Genomic DNA, 21,559 nt, shown 5'->3' on the forward strand with positions numbered 1-21,559 from the left:
GGAACCATGCGCTAAGTTTGCCTCTTACTCTGCCATGTTTGTACGTGTTAACACGCTTCGTAAATGAGCCCCAAGTGTATTACAAAGTTTATTTAAAGGATGTTTCAGGATGTTTGACATAGGGCCTCGTTTCCTCGTTATCCAGAGTGTTGCTGATTTCTGGAGATATTTTTTTTTGTAATTCAAGCAGTTCTTATGTTTGGAGAGTTTCGTGGCGCTAGGCTAGTGCATGTCTATGGTATCAGCTAGCCTGCATTAAAAACAGTGTGACCCGCTCCACAGAGCACCTGAGGCAAATCACTGATAACACCAGACTAACCATATACATGTCTAATGTTTGGAATATAACTGACCTGCATCACATGAATGATCTCATTCTGAGGGACTATTTTCTAGCAGATCACTCCGCCGCTGTGTAGCTTATACAACCACGAAGCTGATGCTGCTCAAATATAAGGTGTTTTAAATGACTCTATGGACACAGACATGTATATGGTTAGTCTGGTGTTATCAGTGATTTGCCTCAGGTGCTCTGTGGAGCGGCTCACACTGTTTTTAATGCAGGCTAGCTGATACCATAGACATGCACTAGCCTTGCACTAGCCTAGCACCACGAAACTCTTCAAATATAAGAACTGCATGAATTACAAACAAAAATATCTCCAGAAATCAGCAACACTCTGGATAACGAGGAAATGAGGCCCTGAAACATCCCTTTAAGTGAATCCGCCTGCAAAAGGACGTGTGTCTCTCTGTAGAGGAGGAAGAGCAGCTGCCCAGTCATCTCCATGAATCACTGCAGAAGCTAGTGGGGTTAAAAACTCTCCAAAACTACAAAGTTACCGACAGCCCATAGACTTTATCACAAGTACCATTGTCTCTGAGAGCTGAGGACGTCCGTGCTCCTGTTTCTCGTGTCGCAGGTCAGTGCTGTGTGGATTGCTTCTGATTGTTTGGGTTTTGTCTGGGGCAGGTGTGGAGAGCCCGTCTCATGCCATTCGAGCCGACGCTGATCCTTTGGCCCGATCTGCCACCAGCGTGGTCGTCACGCTGGCCGACAAGTACACCTACGACTGCCCTGTCACCATCCTCATCTACCCCAGCGGTAAGTCAGCTCAGTGCCAGTGTGTGGGGATGGGACTGCATGATCTGAGGGAAAAACAGAGATATTCGGAAACTGTCTTGAGAATAGCATTAATAATATTATTGCATTTTACTAAACAATCTCAATTGATAATTTGGCGACACATTGTCCCCCCCCCCCCCCAACGAGATTATTACGATATTTCACCAAACACGATATGTTCCATTTATTTCAGCAAATTGTGTCAAAAGAAGACTTAAAAAACACCCAATCAGGACCAAAACAAGGGTAGAATTTAACCTCTTAACTCCCGCCTGAACCGAGAGGATCTTTTTCCTCACGTTATCAGATTTTTTTCCATAATTTTTTTGTTGGGTATTCAACTTTTTTGTCATTTTTTGTTGTTGTCATTTTTTGGTCAAATTTTTGTCATTTTTTCGTCAATTTTTTGTCATTTTTTCGTCAATTTTTTGTCATGTTTTCGTCACATTTTGGTCAAATTTTTGTCACTTTTTTGTCACATTTCCATCATTGTTTTCGTCTCAGTTTTGTTGCTTTTTCACAGCTTTTTTCCAGAAGCTTTTGGATTGGGGTAAAGCCAAACTGGAGAAAATGTGCTCGGTTCAGGTAGGATTTAAGGGGTTAACAAAGCTAGTAAATGTTAAACTAAAACTGAACTTTTACACATGACTTCAATGCATGAGTTTGAGTTTGCAAAAAAAAAACTGGGTGGATCTTGTTGCGATATATTGTGGCTTCTCGCGATACGGATATTGCATCAGCTAATATCGCGATACGATATTTTTTGCGATATATTGTGCAGCCCTAATCGTGACCCCCGCCTGGGTCAGACCATGGGAAAAAACAGCAACATCAACCTATATTATTATTAAAAAGCAAAGAAAAAACAATGGCTAAAATAAAATTAATCACATTTAGAACAAATAATAGCACCCTGGTAAAATAGCATGTGTGCTACAATACCATAACAATAATATATATTTTTTATCTATATGCTCTGGCGACCCCCAAAATCTGTCTCGTGACCCCCAGGTTGAGAACCCCTGGTTTACATGTCCTGGTCATAATTTTGGCTATTTAGTGCAAATTAGTTGAAAGATCAACTTTCTGCCTAAAACCGTCAGTGAGGCGCCATCTACAGCGAACTGTCTGTACTGCATTTGATTTTTGAATGTGGCGCCCGTGTGTGCGCAGGTGTCACGGACGCCCCCTGGAGATAAGACACTATTTGTTGTCCTTAAAGGAACATACATACATACTGAGATATGTTCTCACCTGAGCTTAGACGAGTTGATGTGTACCTGTCTGGTCTTCACCCGTGCCCTCAGTCACGCAAAACGACCAAAGATGTTGTTAGCATTTGGCCTCTCCCAGCATATTCCAATAGCTCCAAACGGGGGTGAAGTTAGAAGCGACCAAGCTCTTCCACGGGCGCAAAGACCAGACAGGTACGGATCAACTCGCTCAGGTAAGAACATATCTCAGTGTGGAAAAACAGTGGCCTGTTCCTTTAACCCGTGAGACGTTTCTGTGACGTCTCTGCAATGTCTCCCAGACCTGTCGGACACCACGGAGATCTTTGTGAGGTTACTGTTCACAACCTCTCAGGCCTCTCGGAGACCATGCGGAGACGAACCAGTTAGTTTTCACTGAGACTACCTGGAGACTGGCCTTATCTCCAGGGGACGTCTCTGAGACATCTCCGTGACCAGCAGCAACTCGAGTCTCCAACTAGTCTCCTGCCTGGAGAGATGGGCCATTTGTAACTGAGGAGACTGAGGAGACTGCCACGACTGCAGTCTCCTCAGTCTCCTCAGTCTCCTCCGCTGAGACGGTCCCTTGTGATGATCGTTTTCATAACTCCATCCATTTGCTGCACAAAGGAAAAGTACATCTGTAAATGTGACGTGATTGATGGATAAGTTGTTTTGCCGAGACTGTGATCAAGTCTGACTCAAGCTTCTGCAAGAATGAAGAAAACCTTTGGGAAAGTACTTGGAAATGGCTGGAGGGCTGCATGTATTTTCCATGATATGCATATGGAAAGCAGTATACAGACTTTGCATAGGAGATAACAGCTGTGGATATAGATATGAGCAGGAAATCATTTTTAGTGGAGGCACGGCTTTCTCAAACATGTACGGACCAAAGCACAGGCAATGTTGTGTCGATAATGGCTTTTTAAAACAGCCGGTCTCGCCTTATCAGGGCTGTTTCCCTGTAACACTTCACAATGTGGCGCCGGTGGCCAAAACAGTGTGGGTGGAGAGTCTTTTTTTGCCTCTGTGCTGTTTTGACCTTCTCTGTGGTGCATTTTGCTTTGTATCGTGAGCCTGTGTTTTCCCAGAGGCAGCAGTAATCCCAGTCCCACTGACCCGACAGGTTCCCAACAGACCAGCATGAGGCCAGCGCTGTGCACTTCAGCCCGACGCTCCTGACTCAGTGCTGCAGCTTTATCACAACAAGAACAGCTTTATGCCCCTATTCATAATGTCTATAGGATTATGGTGTTGGAAAATCATAATAACTGGTGTGTCAGCTTCTGAGTATACAATTATAGTTATGATGTATTGGAAGTTATAAAAAACAAACAAGAATTTCCCCGCACATATTTCAGAAGAACTGATGGAAGGGTTCAACAAGTATAGGGTGGGAAATAAAGACAAAAAGTGGAACATCTTTATTTTTTAGGGACTTTATCAATAACAGTGATCAGGAGACGCTTTTGAGAAACATCAGACAAATGGTTTCGCTCAAGAAGAACTAACTTTACAGCTACAAAAGTGTGGAAATAGCAATTTGTGTTTTCCAAATCTTTTCAGATTTTTAAACTAATACAGGGATCACTTGCATTTGCAGACAGTTTTAAAAGAATAAATCACTGCAGTCTTCATGTCTTGATAATTGCACCGTTCTAATTTCAGTTTTATTTATTTCAATTTGCCCTAACAGCTAACCTCTTCTGTATCTAAAATATGGAAAACGCAACAAAAAAGCCACAATAGAGCTGCAAAAAAGTGACCAAAAAACGGTGAAAGTGCAGCAACAAAGTGACCAAAGCTCAACAAAAAAGCGGCAAAAATGTGACAAAAACTCATCCAAAAAGTGGCAAAATCAGATGAAAAAGAACATGAAAAAAGTGACGGCAACGCGAGGAAAAAGATCTGTTTAGATCAGTTTTGTAGGTCTTCGCTTTCAAATGTTACTTTGGCCTATAGGCTGTAAACTCCAGTCGAGAAGCTTTTAGAATTGGGTAAAGCTGAACTGGAGAAATGCACATGTTATTAGTGGTGGGGGAAACCGGAGTACCTGGAGTGAAACCTACACAGACGCGGGCAGAACATGCAAACCCCACACAGAAAGGCCCCGTCCAGGTGGGAATCGAACCCGGGACCTTCTAGCTGTGAAGCGCTAACCTGTGCTACAGCACCGCCCTACTCCTTTTCTGCAACACTAATATGGAACAATTACTGCTAATAAGCACCTTTAACATGAAACATTTTGAAATCTGACGATGATGGTTGCACATAGACTTGTCAGAGAACATAAAGAGACAAGTAGCTTTTCAACACCGTGAGCCCCCACAACAGTGTCATAAATGCCACACTGGGAGGTTTTGTTACTTTTATGCATCCGTTGGGCTGGTTTGCAGAGGCCGTAGGAACTTACACTGACTGGTTCATCGAGAGCTCTTATAACATCCTTAAAGGAACAGGCCACCGTTTTTACAGACTGAGATGTGTTCTTATCTGAGCTTAGACGAGTTGATGCGTACCTGTCTGTCTGAGCGCACGCACAAAGACCAGTCACGCAAATGTTGTTAGCGTTTAGCCTCTCCCAGCCCCAAACTGGGGTGAAGTTAGAAGCTGCCAAGCTGTTCCACGTGTTCCTTATTCAAACACCGTTACGTGAGCCCAGACACGATCCAAGTCTAGTTACACAAAATCAAACATGTCTTTTCTAGGCGGATAAATTATATTGTGAGGTGTAATATATTATTAATTAGTTATTATCCCTCATAATATGCATGCGTTTCCAATGACCTCATGCATAGGCATTCCGGCGGCCATTTTGAACACGGAAGTAGAATTACGCAGTACTACAACATGTAACAATATCTCTGCTCTGGATGAAAATGAAACTGACTGACGGAGGCATTTTTATGTTCTGGTAATCATTGCTCATGAAGATGTCCAGAGAGTCTCAGGCTGAGTCAGTGTTTAAGCTCAAGAGGATAGCATGCTACCGGTTTGCACCTGCTTCCACACGGTAGACACATGTGTGGCTCACATCCATGAGACTGAGGAAATACTACAGTAGCAGCTCAGCTCTGACCTCATGTTTGTGGTTCAGGGCTTTCTCTTGGACAGGTCAGAGCTGTTGAAGCTTAATGCTAACCGGTAGCATGCTATCATCTTAAACACTGACCCACTGGTTTCTTCACGTAAACGTCTCTGGGGCCGTGTTTTTACTGTTTTCTTCTTGAGCAATGATCACAAGCACATTAAAATGCCACTGTCGACCAGTTTTCTTTCATTTATATCCTGAGTAGAGGTATTGTTATGTGTGGTAGTACTGCATAATTCTACTTCGGTGTTCAAAAAGGCCGCCATAACAACAAAAGTCACATGACTGAAAGGCATGTATAGTTCCCCTTTTAATCCGCTTAGAAAATCGACATGTTTAATTTTGTGTAACCAGATTTGGCTAATGTACAGGCTCACGTAGCTGTATGTAAAGGGGCTAGATGCAAGTTAGCCATTTTATACTCACTACTGCCACCTCAGGTCATACGTGTACCTGCACCTTCTATATTACACTCGTGCATGACGGCAAGTCGGACCCGACGTGACACCAGGTCTGGGCTCATTCTACACCTCAGGACATTGTCGGAACATTTAGGGGGAGGAAATTTGAGAATTTCACCATTTTTAAACTCCGTATAGTCCCTTTGAATAGGGACAACGTGGAAGAGCTTGGTAGCTTCACCCAGTTTATGCATCAACCTGTCTAAGCTAAGGACATAATTTCAGTATGTAAAAACGTTGGCCTATTCCTTTAATTACATGGACACATATGTTGTGACGAGCAAAACAAAAGGCACGGTCTGTTTTCTTCATCCAGATTTAACGAAACCAGCCGTATGTCATGTTTGCTACAGTGAGGGAAAAGTGTAATTAAGTGCCTAAATCCCCTTGTGTCGTTCAATTCTCCGAGCTCATTTTGTTTTGCGGACGCTCGGCTGCGATAAGATTAATTTTCACATCAAAACAAGCTTCCGTCTGCTCGGCGCTCATTCGCTCTTCCGCTCTTCCATTTCCTCCCATTTGTGTCAGAGATTATCCGTCTCCTTTACAAGGCCCTTCATGTTTAGAGAAATGCTGCCGTCGAACTTTAGCGTAGCCATTATCGGGAGAGACGTTTCAGGATTGTCGTGAAACCCGACAGCATGAATGAAACAAGCGCATGTAAGGCTTCATTCACACTTTTTGATTCCCTTTTGAATCAGTTAGCTCAATCCAAGATGAGAGATCTTGAATGAATAGGCCTTAAATCTTTTTTTTCCACCCCGCAGAGCCTCACCTGCCGCACGTGCTGATGGAGAGCGGGGACATGACCCAGGAGGAATATGACGAGTTTCTCCACGGCCGCGGCGACTTCATCAAAGCCACGAAGAAGGACTCCAGCAACGTGCGGAAAGTGAGTGACTGACCAACGGGATCGATGTTAGCTGCACCTTTACTCCCGAGAAATACTTTAAGGGCAGGTTCTTCACGGCGGCTGCACCTGGAACAGCAGCTGATGAGAGACACGTCACTCATGTCACACACACTGAAACATGTCCAAGTACAGCTAATATCTACCATTGCAATTATATTGTGGAAACAAAATGTAGATACCGTAAATGCTCTGCATTCCACTAGCAGCCGGGTCTCCGACAGGGGCCGGGTCTCTGACGGAGGTGGAGCTGTTGAAGCTTAATGCTAACTGGTAGCATGCTAACATCTTAAACACTGAGGCTGTATCCGAATGTCCACACTATTCCCTATATAGTCACTATATAGTGCTCACGCCATGTTGTAGGGGTGTCCGAATGTCCAGAGAGAAAAAAGTAGTGCACTCGAAATTTCCCACAATGCATCTGGAAAAGTAGTGAGCATCGATGGTCACTGAACGGGTCAATATAGACCACAATGCACTGGGAGAGTGGGAGAAGAGCCTGACAGAGACAGGTCTGTGAACTAAACACGACTGAAGTAAATCAGCTGTTTCAGTCGAGTGTTTGTGTTTCTCAGGAATAAACGACCAAAATATAAACGGTTACGGTGAAAAGATGCTAACGTTAGCTTCTAACCTTTAGCTTGAGCTGTTAAATGACCGATAGCTTCATGCTAACGTTAGCTGCTAACCTTTAGCTTGAGCTGTTAAATGACCGATAGCTTCATGCTAACGTTAGCTGCTAACCTTTAGCTTGAGCTGTTAAATGACCGATAGCTTCATGCTAACGTTAGCTGCTAACCTTTAGCTTGAGCTGTTAAATGACCGATAGCTTCATGCTAACGTTAGCTGCTAACCTTTAGCTTGAGCTGTTAAATGACCGATAGCTTCATGCTAACGTTAGCTGCTAACCTTTAGCTGGAGCTGTTAAATGACCGACAGCGTCCTCTGGAATAATCCAGGCCTTTCATGTAAAATCCATGTGAAGTAAAATCGTATCTGACTCGTATTTATCCATAAATATTCCACATTCTCTGAGTTTGGTTTTTATCACCGAAATACTTTATTCCCGGAGTTTCGCAAACTTTTATCAGATGTCGTCACTCAATCTGCTGGTGTTCGGACACCGGGCTCTGACCGACTCTCAGTGTCTCTGAGCTCACGCTGGGGTGATTTTTCTTTTTTGTGATGACAGTAGCAGGTGTTTGCATATGTAAAAAGAAGGCGTGGCAGCAATTATCAACACAAAGGGATGATTTATTTCTTTGTTCTGACCCAAAACAGTCACAACAGCAAAGGATTGAACTGAGCCGGGCTGATCACTCTGGTTTAGGTTCTGTTTGTCATTTAAGTTAATTATTATTAACTTATTTATTTAAAATGTTGTTTATGTATTTAGTTTCACATTAGTGTTGTTTAATTAACCAGTTAAAGTAATATCATTTTAATTGACCAGTTAATTATATAAAATAACCAGTTTTAGAAATGTATATTGATTGAAATACATTCACCCATATGAAATGACCAGCATCGGTAAAAATGACCCCAAAAGTATCGGTATCGTATCGATTCCAAAATATGTGGTATCGCCCGTCCCTCCTGCTCGGTTCACACCAGCACATGGGTTTATGCTCTCTCTCTCTCTCTCTCTCTCATGCCAATGATCCTTCTTTTGGTTTGAAAAAAACAGATATGTTTCCATCAAGTCAAACCATCATAATGCAAGTCTGTAGAGAAGGTGTATTTAAGTTAATGAGCACTTTTTGCATCAACGATTAAGATAAAATCATGAAACCAACGGCTCTGCTACATTAAATACAGAAAACAAAAAGCTATTCCAGAGCGTCACAAATGTCCCTCCTGTGGGTGATGGGATTGTTACTGACCACTGACCTAAACACTGGAAACGACCACTTTGCCATAAAAGTGTTTCTATGGCAACGGCCCATCGGCTCATCATGGCGGTCAGCTGGAAACTCACAGACAATACGACCACAGGGGGCGACGGTGGCTCAGGCGGTACAAACAACTTACCAGTGTGACGTGAACCCGAGCTCGTGTGCGGACGCTGGAGGTGAAGAGGAGGAGGTCGAGAGGAGGATGACGAGCCGGATGTGGATGAGTTACGTATGGATTTGGGGCTGAACGATATTATCTTTATCGTATCTATATCTAGATATGAACATTCAAGATATTAATATTGAAAACGATATAGATTTCTCCTGCACTCGCCCTGTGTACGGCTCTGGCAGTCTCATAAACATCACTTTTACGATTGCCCTTGAGTTAGAATCCTTATGTTGAGGGAATATGAGGATTATAAGAACAATAATTCACTGGAAAGATAAAAAACTGTGGCGCAGGCAGAGGAAACGCTGCAGAGCTGCTCCAAGTGTCATCGACTTTGACACAGATTTACCACTTTTCAAATCTCATGTGAATATTTTGGAAACAGGGCAAGCAACAAATATTGTGTGACCCTCCAGGGTTTGAATAAAATCACCATTGCGTTTTTCTCAAAGCACATCCAGCGATTCTCCGTGTGAAGGCAAGTCCTACGGCTCAAAATAACTCCTCCGATCAGCGCGAGCGTCTTGCCTTCTTTCTGGTCTGTTTTATGACCGATCACAAACACAAAAGCTCCGTCTAAAATCACCTTTTATGCGAGAAAACGACAAATAATCCGAGTCAAAACAGAAATCTGCTCTGACATTAGTGTCAGTGGTCTATGCAGGGATAGGGCCGACTTTAATCATTGCCAAAACACCAAGGGCCAAACCATTTTATCTATATCTATATTTAGAACTTTTTTCTGCAAAAGCCAATGTTTTCCATTAGTGGTTCTCATGTCATGGCTTTGGGACCCACCATTACCAAGGCTGACAAGCTGCAGCCCAAATAAAACTGTACATTGTCATATATCGTTTAAAAAAACATCTCAATAACATTCAGTTTAACTGATTCCAGGCTGTTTCCAATGGATCCGCAATCCACTTTCTGGTCCCGACCAGAAGTCGAGAATCATGTTTACATTATATATGAGTACGTTTTTTTTAAATACTGACACTATTTCAAAATCATCTTGGGGACCAGAGGTTGTGCGTGGAGGGCCGGGTTTGGCCTCCGGGCCTGACGTTTCCTGTCCCTGTTCCAGCCGCTGGGAGAGCTTCATTGTGAAAGTCAGAATATCAGCAGCAGATTTAGACCTATTGGTGACTTTATGTTAGTGGTGATGACTGGCAGTGAGCTCTCATCTACAGCACTCTTTTGTTTTTGTTTTGTTTTTATTTTTCTGAAAAATGCTTGGTTTTCACCAAAGCCATAGTTATATCGTATCATATTGATATGGAGATTTCTGTCCATATCGTTAAAGGGGTTAGATACAAGTTTGTCATTTTATGCTCACTACTGCCACCTCAGGTCTTATGCGTAACTGCAGCTTCTATATTAAGCTCGTGCATGACGGCAGTAACACCTTTTTGAGTGACAGTGCAGGATTTCAGAGGCAGTTGTGGAGAACAGGTCTGAGCTCTTTCTACACATGAGGACATGGCTGGAAGATGTAGGGGGAGGAAAAGACATCATTTTAACACCTTTAAACTCCCTACTATCAATTTCCACAAACTGTTTCCTTGTTTTTGTGTCCCCCAAACCTCGTTCTGAATCATCATCTCTTCTGGCTTTAGGTGGAGGTCATTCACAAGCGTCTCCATAAGGACATCCTGCACAACCCGGTGGTGATGCTGAACTTCTGCCCTGACCTGAAGTCCGTCTGCTCCGACCTGAGGAAGGTCCACGGCGAGTTCGTCTTCCTCATCGATCGCAGCGGCAGCATGAGCGGCGTGAACATCAACCGAGTCAAGGTACTTTAATCCTATGGGCTGTGGGTCTTACTTCAGTATGGTGAAGTCTAGCACAGACCCAGGGGCCGTCCTTCTGCGGCGTCTGGAGCTTCTGTGGAGAGGCTTTTACAGCAATTATGCAAATCGCCATCTGGATTTAACTAACGGTTCAGATCTGCGGCTGCTGCAGTTGGTCAGGTCTCGGTTCAGCAACACCGTGTGCCCAAAGAATGAGCTCACACACTCCAGATCTTAACCTCATCGAGAACCTTTGGGATGTGACCTTAACGTGGTGGAGGGGTTTGAGCACCTGAATGATCCTGGAGCTCTGTTGTCGGGGGCTTCGTGCCCCTGTAGGGTCTCCCAGGACAAACAGGTCCTATAGGTGACGGGTCAGACAGAGAGCGGGTCAGAAGCTCCTTATGAGAGACCAACAGGCCCGGTTAATCGTGAGGCCGTCCTTCTGTGGACCCACCACCTGCAGGAGGAGCCATAGGGGCTGGTGCAGTGTGATATGGGCAGCTCCAACAGAAGAAGATGGACAGATGGATGGAAACTGCAAATGGCCAATAAAATGAATCTGAACCTGAACCTCAGCTCAAACAAAAATGTTTTCCTCTTGTATCGTTTTATGCACAATAATCTCCACGTGTCTCATCCAAACTACAACACCGGGGGCTGTTTCTGCCACAGACATGGCTCTAAAGCTGCTGATTATAAAGTCCATGACGGTTTTTGAGATCGAACAAAACAGAGATTGCGATTTTGATTAAATATCATTTCATTGCCCCGCCCAAAGCTAAAGGCGGTCCAGCTCAATATTACAGCCTGTCATCTGTTTTCTGGTGCAGGGATTCCCAACCTTTTTCCTGCTACAGACCAGTTCACACACGCATGGGAGGGATGTTACTGGAGGCACAGGCTCAGGAACACGTGCTTCTCTCAGGACGTTGAGTTCACAGTGGGATAAATACAGCTCTAGTAAATAAATGCTAATAACGCTGTGAGGCTGCAGACACACACATAGGAGCTGCACATGACACATTCAGCTGTACGAGGCTGCGCTGATTCTTTCTCTAATCACAGATGAACTCCAGCCCAAAAACATCTACGGCGACTTTCTATCAGGAGTGTCATTATAGATCTATGGATTTATTTATTCATTAAAGATGGAACTGTGCATGTTACTTAACACGAGTCCTCAAAGTCCACATGTAAATATGCACCAACAGGAAAGGCCCAGGACAACAAGCACAATAATGAAATAATGACAGAAAGATCCTCTTGAATCTCCTCCGTTCAGCTCGACCTCTCGAAGTGTTTGAAAGAGTTTTTCTTGACCACGGTTTATATCGTTGAAGGCTGCGCTCTGTCTTTTTCTCCCATGGCAGTCACTGGATATTATAGACTATTGAGCAAACAGCAGCTGCACAAAGAAGCACATTTACTCTCACAGCGTCTTTGCAGTTGCTAGGCATTAGAGGCTCTTAAGGCAGCAGGTAATACTGAGAGTCCTCCACACAAGCAGCTCTTGTGATGCCATTGAGCCACAGTCTTCCTCTAGTTTAGAATAAAGGTGTAGAAAAATCTTTAAATTGCAGGTTTTAATGATGAAATGTGAAAATTATGGTTTTAGAAAATATGTAATGTAGTAGGTACGAAAAAGTATTGTCCAAAAGGTCTAAAGGCCCTGTTCAGAAGTGATTAGTTGTGGCTGTTATTTATTTACTCTCTTGCTTCCCATTGGAGGATCTAAGGTGATCCAGTGGTACAAGAACCACCTCAGAAATGTGTCTTGACTCAGGGTCATGTGAACACAAGATATTCCCATAGACTTAAAGCAGTACTAAGTAACGTGTTTACCTTAATAAACCCTCCCCGTGGTCCCTGTGGGGGTGATACAAGTGTTTATGGGATGATTGGAGGGTCTTTCATCTCCCCCTGGTGTCTCTGGCCAGAAAACCATGTTTGCAACTTGACTGCCACCGGACCGGAGAAAGCAATACACACTAATGGAATCACGAAGAAGAAGCTAACAGGCTAACGGGCAAAGCTAATTGTGGGCTAACGTCACTTTAAACAGTATTTACAGCCAAGTTTGAGTGAAAACAAATATTTCCATTGTATAATTGGATGCACAGTAACCCTCTCTCCCTTCACCTTTCCTGTCTTACTCTCCAAGACACTTAATAAATTTAAAAATCGTAACTTGCTACGACACCTGCAGTTGCGCTCATGGCCTCTAGGGGGAAGAGTTACTTAGTACTGCTTTAATAAACCCGACGCTCATCTCGACTGCGCATGTGTGGGTCAATCAGGCTCCTAGTTTCAGCCCAAACAAACCACTGCCGTTGAAATGTGTGAGTTCAGGAGGCGGAGCCTGAATGCTGTTATCCTCGTTTTCATCTTCCTCACACTCACTGCTTTGTTTGCTGAATATTCAGGTCTGTGTCGGACTGTTCGCTCGTTTGGTTTGGCAGAAAAAGTCTAATAACACATCTAAATCCTGGTTTAGTCTTTACTTAATGCTTGTCTTCTGAGAGTCCTAGTTTAGTCCTTCTTTAGTCCAGTTAAAAACAAAATGTCTGCTGCTCGTCTGGGCTCAGAGCCAGAGCCAGTTTGGACAGTGATGAAACGGCTTTGTCTAATCGCTGATCTTCCAGGAAATCCTTCTGTAAATATCAACTCAACAGCACATATTGAATTTGCTCCCTTTGTCAAAGCAAACTGGCTCTTTCGTTCCAGGCGGGAGCGCTTGTTTTTCTGTAGAACTGAACCAATTTAGGCTTTGCTTTAACGGGGGACGGATGTTGCAAAATTAACTTATTCTGAGCTTCGATTTAATGTTTTTTTTTGTCATTTTGTTTCATTCATCTAGTTTTTTAGTCATTCTGTTTACTTTATTGCTTCATTAAAGGGGCTAGATGCAAGTTAGCCATTTTATTCTCACTGCTGCCACCTCAGGTCATGCGTGTAACTGCAGCTTCTGTATTAAGCTCGTGCATGACGGCACTTCAGACCCGAGTCAACACCTTTTTGAGTGACAGTGCAGGATTTTAGAGGCAGTTGTGGAGATGAGGTCATTGTTGGAACATGTAGGGCAGGGATGGGCAACGTCAGGCCCGGGGGCATAAAACCTTTGGCCCCAAGAGAATTGTGAAGAAACATTTATTCACAAACCAGAGACCAAATAGATGAAAAGGACTCTTTAAATGTGGAAAATACTGTCAATATTTTCACATTTCCCAGCAAAACACCCCATTAGGTCATATATTATGAGCAAAACTTATATTTGTAGAGAAAAGGTGCTTTACTTTGGGCTAAAATTGTGAGTTTCGGCCCTTGGTGCAATGAAAAAAGTGTCCCTCCATGACACAAACTTGCCTCCCCTGATGTAGGGGGAGGAAATACCTAATTTTGACATTTTTAAAGAGGGGGTGTTCTGCTTTTGTCAGTCCCATAGCACCAGTCTATATCTCACTACAATGATGACAAACCTGCTGGTCTGTAAATGCAGTAAATTAGAATAACTGCCTTGTATAAAATGTCTCTCTCAAAATGGCTGTAGTGAATGTCTTGAAATAGGCCTCTGTCTCTTTAAGAACCTCTGAGCCTTTAGACACGCCCCCTCCACACGCTGTCTGTGGCATCAGTGGGGAGGGGGTTCTGCTGAGGAGCAGTGGTTGGTTACTCGGCTGGTGACCAAAGCTCGGAGGCGTCTCCAGGAGGTGGGGGCGTTCCTAGGAGGACTCAGGCAAACCTATCCCTAAAATGGCCGCCATCAGAGTTTTTACAGATTACTCAGAAATACGTGAATGTGCCAAGGCAACACTTCAGCCATGTTTTTAATGAGGGAGTGACAGAATAACAGGATGGAAAGCTGGAAAAAGTCCATTTTGCAGAATACCCCCCCTTTAAACTCTGTATAGTCCCTTTAATAGAATCTTAAAGTGTACTTTCTCATTTCTAGAGCGAAAATGGAGACTCGCATTTTTAATCCCTCTTATTGCCGGTAATCTCAGCACCGCGATTTGACTTTGTGACATCTTTTCTTCTCGGCGCTCGAATTAAATTAGCCGCAAGTCATTTAACACTAATGAGCGAAAGACTATTTTGAGCAGAGGGTTTCTCGGCCTTTGCTCCCGTTCTCTTCCCATTAACTGTAATCTGCTTTCCGCTGTTCCCTCAGGACGCCATGGTGGTCATTCTGAAGAGCCTTTTGCCCGGATGCATGTTCAACATCGTCGGCTTCGGCTCCACCTTCAAGTCCCTCTTCAGCACCAGCCAGAACTACGAGGAGGTGAGGCTGCGGTTTGGGAAGTGGATGTGAGCTGGATGTTTCAGATCTCTCCTCTGGCTCACTAATATATATAAATATGACAGCACTCCGCAGGGATCCAAACACTGTGCTGAAGTCGTCTACTGTGCACAAAAATAAATGTTTTTCTTTTTTTTTAGATGCATCGTTTCGTATAATTTGTGCTGAAACCAGAAACTGTGCAGGCGGTGCTTTTGTCTGGCTGAGCACACGCGGGATAATCACATCGAATCAAATGAAATAATCAAATTGAATGCTAAACTTTTATGAAAGTAAATGTAGCTTTAGGCCAGATGTTTGACCGAGCACAGAGAGAAAAGTCCCGTATTTCCAGTGCGCTGATGGTGTGTGTTATGTTATTGTCAATCGATTTTGGCCGATATCTCCGGGACCGAAAGTGATACAGGCGCGTCTGAAACCATCAAATTGCCGCCTCTTAAGGACCAACACAAGCAACTAATCCTTAAAGGAATAGGCCACCGTTTTTACGTACTGAGATATGTTCTTACCTAACCTTAGTCGAGTTAATATATCCCCGTCTGGTCTTTGTCCGTGCGCTCACACATACGCAGCCTCTCCCACATGTCACATAGCTCCGAAAAAGCTCACGATAGAAGCTACCAAGCTCTTCCACGTGTTCCCTATTTAAATAAAGTTACGTGAAGTGTTTTCATGCCAAGTATATTTACACAAAAATGTAACATGTGGATTTTATAAGCAGATAAAAAGGGGAACTATATTGTGAGGCGTAATGATACAGGAGCACAGCGTCCGCGCAGTAACTCCTAAAGACTTCCCCGCTCACTTCCGTCAATAACCTTTAGGAGTTACTGCGCGGACGTTTTACTCCTCGTATGTATGTATGACCTGAGGTGGCAGTAGTGAGTATAAAACGGCCAACTTGCATCTAGCCTCTTTAAGCCTATTTGAGACATTTAAAAAAACAACATCAAATTAAATTACTTCAAATATCGTCCTTTATATCGGCGATCGGCCATGTCAACCCCCTTACATTCAGGTGCGCTCAGAAGTCTGAACATTACGGTAATCGCAGACACAAAACCAGCAAAAATGATTTGGAAATTGTGATTGTGAATTGAGATTTTCACGGTGTGCTAAAACGGTGGCCTCTTCCTTTAATAAGTGCTGTGTCTGTCATGGAGCCACTTCGCCCGATGAGGGAGCATCATCCTGGGCCTTTGTGCTTCATGTGGAGTTCCAGTTTTTCCGGAAGTGCCTGTGGGTGCCCCCCCCTCACTCGTGTTAGTGTTGACTCGGTGGTGCAATGGACATTAGACACTGTACACAAATAAATCTACTGTGCATTATATTCAAACATATCAAACATCTCAGAGTAACTTTGTTTATCGTATAAATCTGTCATGTGCAGTCAAATAGACGCTCATACGTGAGGTCATCAGCACTGACGCACAAGACAACAATTATAATGGAGAATAGTGAACCTTTTCAAATGACATGTCCACAAACCAGTTCTTGTGGTAAGTCTTGGCTTCATGTTTAACTAAAGGTCTCCAGGTTTGAGCCCCTGACCCTGAGGCGGCTGGACCGGCTTTTCTTGAAGAAGCAGGTTGTGCAAGATCAGTGGCTCCACCTATAGATGACCTGCTCTCACCTCAAACACAGCCTTCAGTTCAGTCTGACTCTACTCCTGTGCCGCTGCTGTATCTCTCCACCATGGCCTTCATCAAAAACAGGCACCACATCATCAACATCTTCATTCTCTGTCAGGCCTTTTTGTACTTCAGTTTGTTCATTTACTTTTTCTTCATATCGTCTCAGCTGCGACTGCCAGGAAGCGTGGAGGTCGTCCTGCACCGGCAGACTCTGTGGTGCGGCGTTCTTTTGGCATCGGGCTGCTTGATAGCAATTGAAAACCTTTATTATCGGCGGCGCTGGACCGCGGTGTTGGTCGTGGTGGGTTATTTGTTCCTGTTGCTGTTGGTTAAAGGAGTCGTGCTGGATTGCATGACAGTGCAGTTAACGACTTTACCGCTGAAGGACTGGCTCCCCCTGAGCTCACAGGTGCTGGACATCCGAGAGTTGGTCCAGGAGGTGCAGAGGAGCAGCGGCTGCTGTGGCCTGGAGGGGCCGATGGACTGGGGCTCAGACGCCGCTGCAGTCCCTGACTCTTGCAGCTGTGTTGGCAGTAACTGCACTCTTCTGTCCGGGCGCTCGGTTTTCTCTTCTCCATGCAAACAGTACATCGTGTTGTGGATAAATGACTTGGTGGCAGCAAAACCGGAGTTGACTGGTGTCTATTTCACTGCGATGTTTCTGGGGTGTGGCCTGTTATGTTTCCTTGGCTGCAAAAGCTTGAAAGAAATCCCGAAAGAAAAGGGATATTTGGTGATGTTGTGAACTGCACTGAAAGGCCCAAAACCTGATGTTCTTCAAGGAGAACCACATGTTTTCTTCAGTTTATTGTAAAATCAGACGTTTGTGACAAAAAGGCCTTTGTGAAATAAACATTTAGTGCCAAATTATTGTGTCAGTTTTTTAATAATCATAATAATGTTGATAATAATGATACATTTTATTTGTTCTCTGATGCTAACTATCATAGCCACTTTAGCATAGGGACCTCTGGTGCTAACTATCATAGCCACTTTAGCATAGGGACCTCTGATGCTAACTATCATAGCCACTTTAGCATAGGGACCTCTGATGCTAACTATCATAGCCACTTTAGCATAGGGACCTCTGATGCTAACTATCATAGCCACTTTAGCATAGGGACCTCTGATGCTCACTATCACAGCCACTTTAGCATAGGGACCTCTGATGCTAACTATCATAGCCACTTTAGCATAGGGACCTCTGATGCTAACTATCATAGCCACTTTAGCATAGGGACCTCTGGTGCTAACTATCATAGCCACTTTAGCATAGGGACCTCTGATGCTAACTATCATAGCCACTTTAGCATAGGGACCTCTGATGCTAACTATCATAGCCACTTTAGCATAGGGACCTCTGATGCTAACTATCATAGCCACTTTAGCATAGGGACCTCTGATGCTAACTATCATAGCCACTTTAGCATAGGGACCTCTGATGCTAACTATCATAGCCACTTTAGCATAGGGACCTCTGATGCTAACTATCATAGCCACTTTAGCATAGGGACCTCTGATGCTAACTATCATAGCCACTTTAGCATAGGGACCTCTGATGCTAACTATCATAGCCACTTTAGCATATGGACCTCTGATGCTAACTATCATAGCCACTTTAGCATATGGACCTCTGATGCTAACTATCATAGCCACTTTAGCATAGGGACCTCTGATGCTAACTATCATAATCACTTTAGCATAGGGACCTCTGATGCTAACTATCATGGCCACTTTAGCATAGGGACCTCTGATGCTAACTATCATAGCCACTTTAGCATAGGGACCTCTGATGCTAACTATCATAGCCACTTTAGCATAGGGACCTCTGGTGCTAACTATCATAGCCACTTTAGCATAGGGACCTCTGATGCTAACTATCATAGCCACTTTAGCATATGGACCTCTGATGCTAACTATCATAGCCACTTTAGCATAGGGACCTCTGATGCTAACTATCATAGCCACTTTAGCATAGGGACCTCTGATGCTAACTATCATAGCCACTTTAGCATATGGACCTCTGATGCTAACTATCATAGCCACTTTAGCATAGGGACCTCTGATGCTAACTAACCGGTGATTAGGAGCTATGTGCCGTCCCATAAGCCACTGCACCAAACCCCCCCCCCCTTCGGCCCCACCCTCAGTGATTCATGCACAACCACTGTTGATTGACAGCAGCTCATTTAACAATAAAAATAATAATAATTAAAAATTAAGATTCTGCACAAGCCAAACTTTATAAAAGTGATAAATCCATGTTGTCGTCCCCACAGCTCAGTCACATGTCAGTGTTAAAGAGGAAACTCAGGAAACAGATTAAATGCTTTTGTTTTCATTTAGTAGAAACTTAAGCCACATGGATCATTTGCTGCTGTCGCTTTAAGAAACAGCTGCTGAAATAAAATAAGACTAAAGGGAAACGTTTGGATCATTTGGATTTATTTTTCTCCTTAAATGTCTTTGTTTGGACACTATGTTGTTGTTGGACACTAGGGGGCGACATGCGCTTTTGTTTGGCCTGCACTCCACCTATAACTTTAAAGAAGAAGAAAAGCAGCTGTTGGTGATGTCACTTCCCCTTCCCCTGTTTAAGGATGGACGGATTGTTCAAATGCAGCTGAAGCTCTAGTTCCCGAACGGCACAGATCTAACAGTCGACCCATGAAAGGTTCAGGAGTTAGATGTTTGTGTCAGAGCTTAGAGGCTGTGATGTGATGGTTTCAGACGCAGCCAAAGACCAGACAAGCATCAAGCTCAGGCAAAAAACATATTCCAGTTTGTAAAAATGGTGGCCTGTTCCTTTAAAACATTTGGCGTCACACGGAGAGAGAAGTCCTGTGTTTGCGCTGATGACAGGGACCCCCACAGCTCATGGACAAAGTTTTCTGTCTTGTTTTTGTGCTGAGGGAACTCGCTGCACGTGGGAAATGTCTGTGGAAATACAGCGAGGGACGTTGACATCGTTTTCTGTCCCTTGTGATGTTTCAGGACGCACTTGCCTTGGCGTGCGAGTACATCCGAAAGATCCGTGCGGACATGGGGGGCACGAACGTCTTTGCCCCGCTGTCCTGGATCCTGAGGCAGCCCCTGTTCAGCAGCCACCCCCGCCTGCTCTTCCTCCTCACGGACGGAGCGGTCAGCGACACGGGCAGGGTCATCCAGCTGGTCCGGAGCCACGCCCGACACGTCAGGCAAGTGCTCCTCGTTTCATCTGTCCTTTAATGTCAAAGGCAAGTGCTCCTCGTTTCATCTGTCGTTTCATGTCAAAGGCAAGTGCTCCTCGTTTCATCTGTCGTTTCATGTCAAAGGCAAGTGCTCCTCGTTTCATATGTCGTTTCATGTCAAAGGCAAGTGCTCCTCGTTTCATATGTCGTTTCATGTCAAAGGCAAGTGCTCCTCGTTTCATATGTCAAAGGCAAGACTAGGCTGGCACCGCTGCACGATACAGGTGAGGAGGCGAGGAGGCGAGGGGAGGCGAGGGGAGGAGGGGCGAGGAGGCGAGGAGGCGAGGCAAGTTCATTTGTAGAGCACCATTCATACACAAGGCAATTCAAAGTGCTTCACAGTTAAAGCAGCATAAAATATAAGAAAAACAAATAGAATCAATAAAAACATCAACATAAAATGTATCAATTACAGTAAAAGGCGAGAGTGCAGGTAAAATACTTTCAGTCATGTGCTCGGGCAAAAAGAGCTGTTTTCAGCCTGGATTTGAACATTGTCAGAGTCGAGGCCTGTCTCACATCCTCGTGAAGACTGTTCCAGATTTTAGCTGCATGAAACTGAAACGCAGCCTCACCGTGTTTAGTCCTGACTCTGGAACCACCAGGAGGCCCCTCCCTGAAGTTCTCAGGGCCCGAGATGGTTCATACGGCTGTAACATGTCAGAGATGTACTTTGGTGCTAAACCATGAAAAGACTTGTAACAAGCAGAGCTGCTTTAAAGTCTATTCTCTGAGTGACAGGAAGCCAGAGCAGAGACCGGAGCACTGGACTAATATGGTTGTGTTTCCTGGTTCTTGTCAGGACTCGAGCAGCAGCGTTCTGGATGTTCTGCAGCTCTGACAGCTCGTTTAGAGAGGCCAGTGAGTAGGCCGTTACAGTATCTAACCTGCTGGAGACAAACACATGGATAAGTCTCTCTAAGTCTGGTTTTGACACTGTTCCTCTGATCTGAATGTTTTTCAGATGGTAAAAAGCTGCTGATGTTATTGCTTTGATGAGGCTGTTTAAGTTCAGGTCTGAGTCCATGATTACTCCCAGATTTCTAACCTGATGGTTTGGTTTTAGAGAGAGAGACTCAAGGTGACTGACAACACTTTGTCTTTGTGCCTGTGGAACAAAAACAATGATCTCAGTTTTGTCTGAGTTTAGTTGGAGAAAGTTGTTTTGCCTCCACAAACTGATCTGTTGGATGCAGTGACAGAGAGTATCTACAGACTCACCTGTTAGTCAGGGACCCAAACTCTCCAAACTGGGTTGAACCTGACACCGTCTGATATATGCTTTATTTGTGTTTTTTCTGTTAACTTTGACCCTAAGGACCAATAATTGGAGGGTCTGCTCTGCTGGAAATATTGCGAAAAAAATTTGTGGCCATTTTAGTGTATGCACCCTGTATTTTTATCAGAAAAATGTGAAAAACGACTTTTTTCCCTCAAATCCTCAGTGGGTTGAGTAGGCTGTCAATAAATGCATTCCAGATACACAGAACACACGTGCTGAGAACATCCACTGAAAAAATCGCTCTTAAAACACATTTCTACACATTTTTGCATCAATTTAATGCAAAAAAATGTGTTGTTTTCTCACTTTTTTCCAATATTTGTATCTTTACTTCATTGGCAATCAACTATTCCACCCAGTTATGGCATCAGTCAATATGCCATTATTTTAAACAGACTGTAGACACATTCCACAGAAAAAATGATCAAAA

General features: G+C 43.9%; 1 protein-coding gene across 1 annotated transcript in view; it reads left to right on the forward strand.

The window, feature by feature from the left end:
* Positions 1 to 21,559, forward strand: part of LOC306964362 (von Willebrand factor A domain-containing protein 5B1-like) — a gene marked incomplete at both ends in the record, with an annotated part of 71,941 nt that overhangs the window by 12,971 nt on the left and 37,411 nt on the right. Inside the window, 5 exons of the mRNA XM_079558354.1 lie at positions 974 to 1,105; positions 6,681 to 6,805; positions 10,510 to 10,686; positions 14,855 to 14,965; positions 19,612 to 19,814. Of these exons, the coding sequence (XP_079414480.1) occupies positions 974 to 1,105; positions 6,681 to 6,805; positions 10,510 to 10,686; positions 14,855 to 14,965; positions 19,612 to 19,814 (748 nt within the window). The remainder of the gene's footprint in view (positions 1 to 973; positions 1,106 to 6,680; positions 6,806 to 10,509; positions 10,687 to 14,854; positions 14,966 to 19,611; positions 19,815 to 21,559) is intronic.

This window comes from Gobius niger (genome assembly GCF_951799975.1).
Source record: "Gobius niger genome assembly, chromosome: 6".
NCBI lineage: Eukaryota > Metazoa > Chordata > Actinopteri > Gobiiformes > Gobiidae > Gobius > Gobius niger.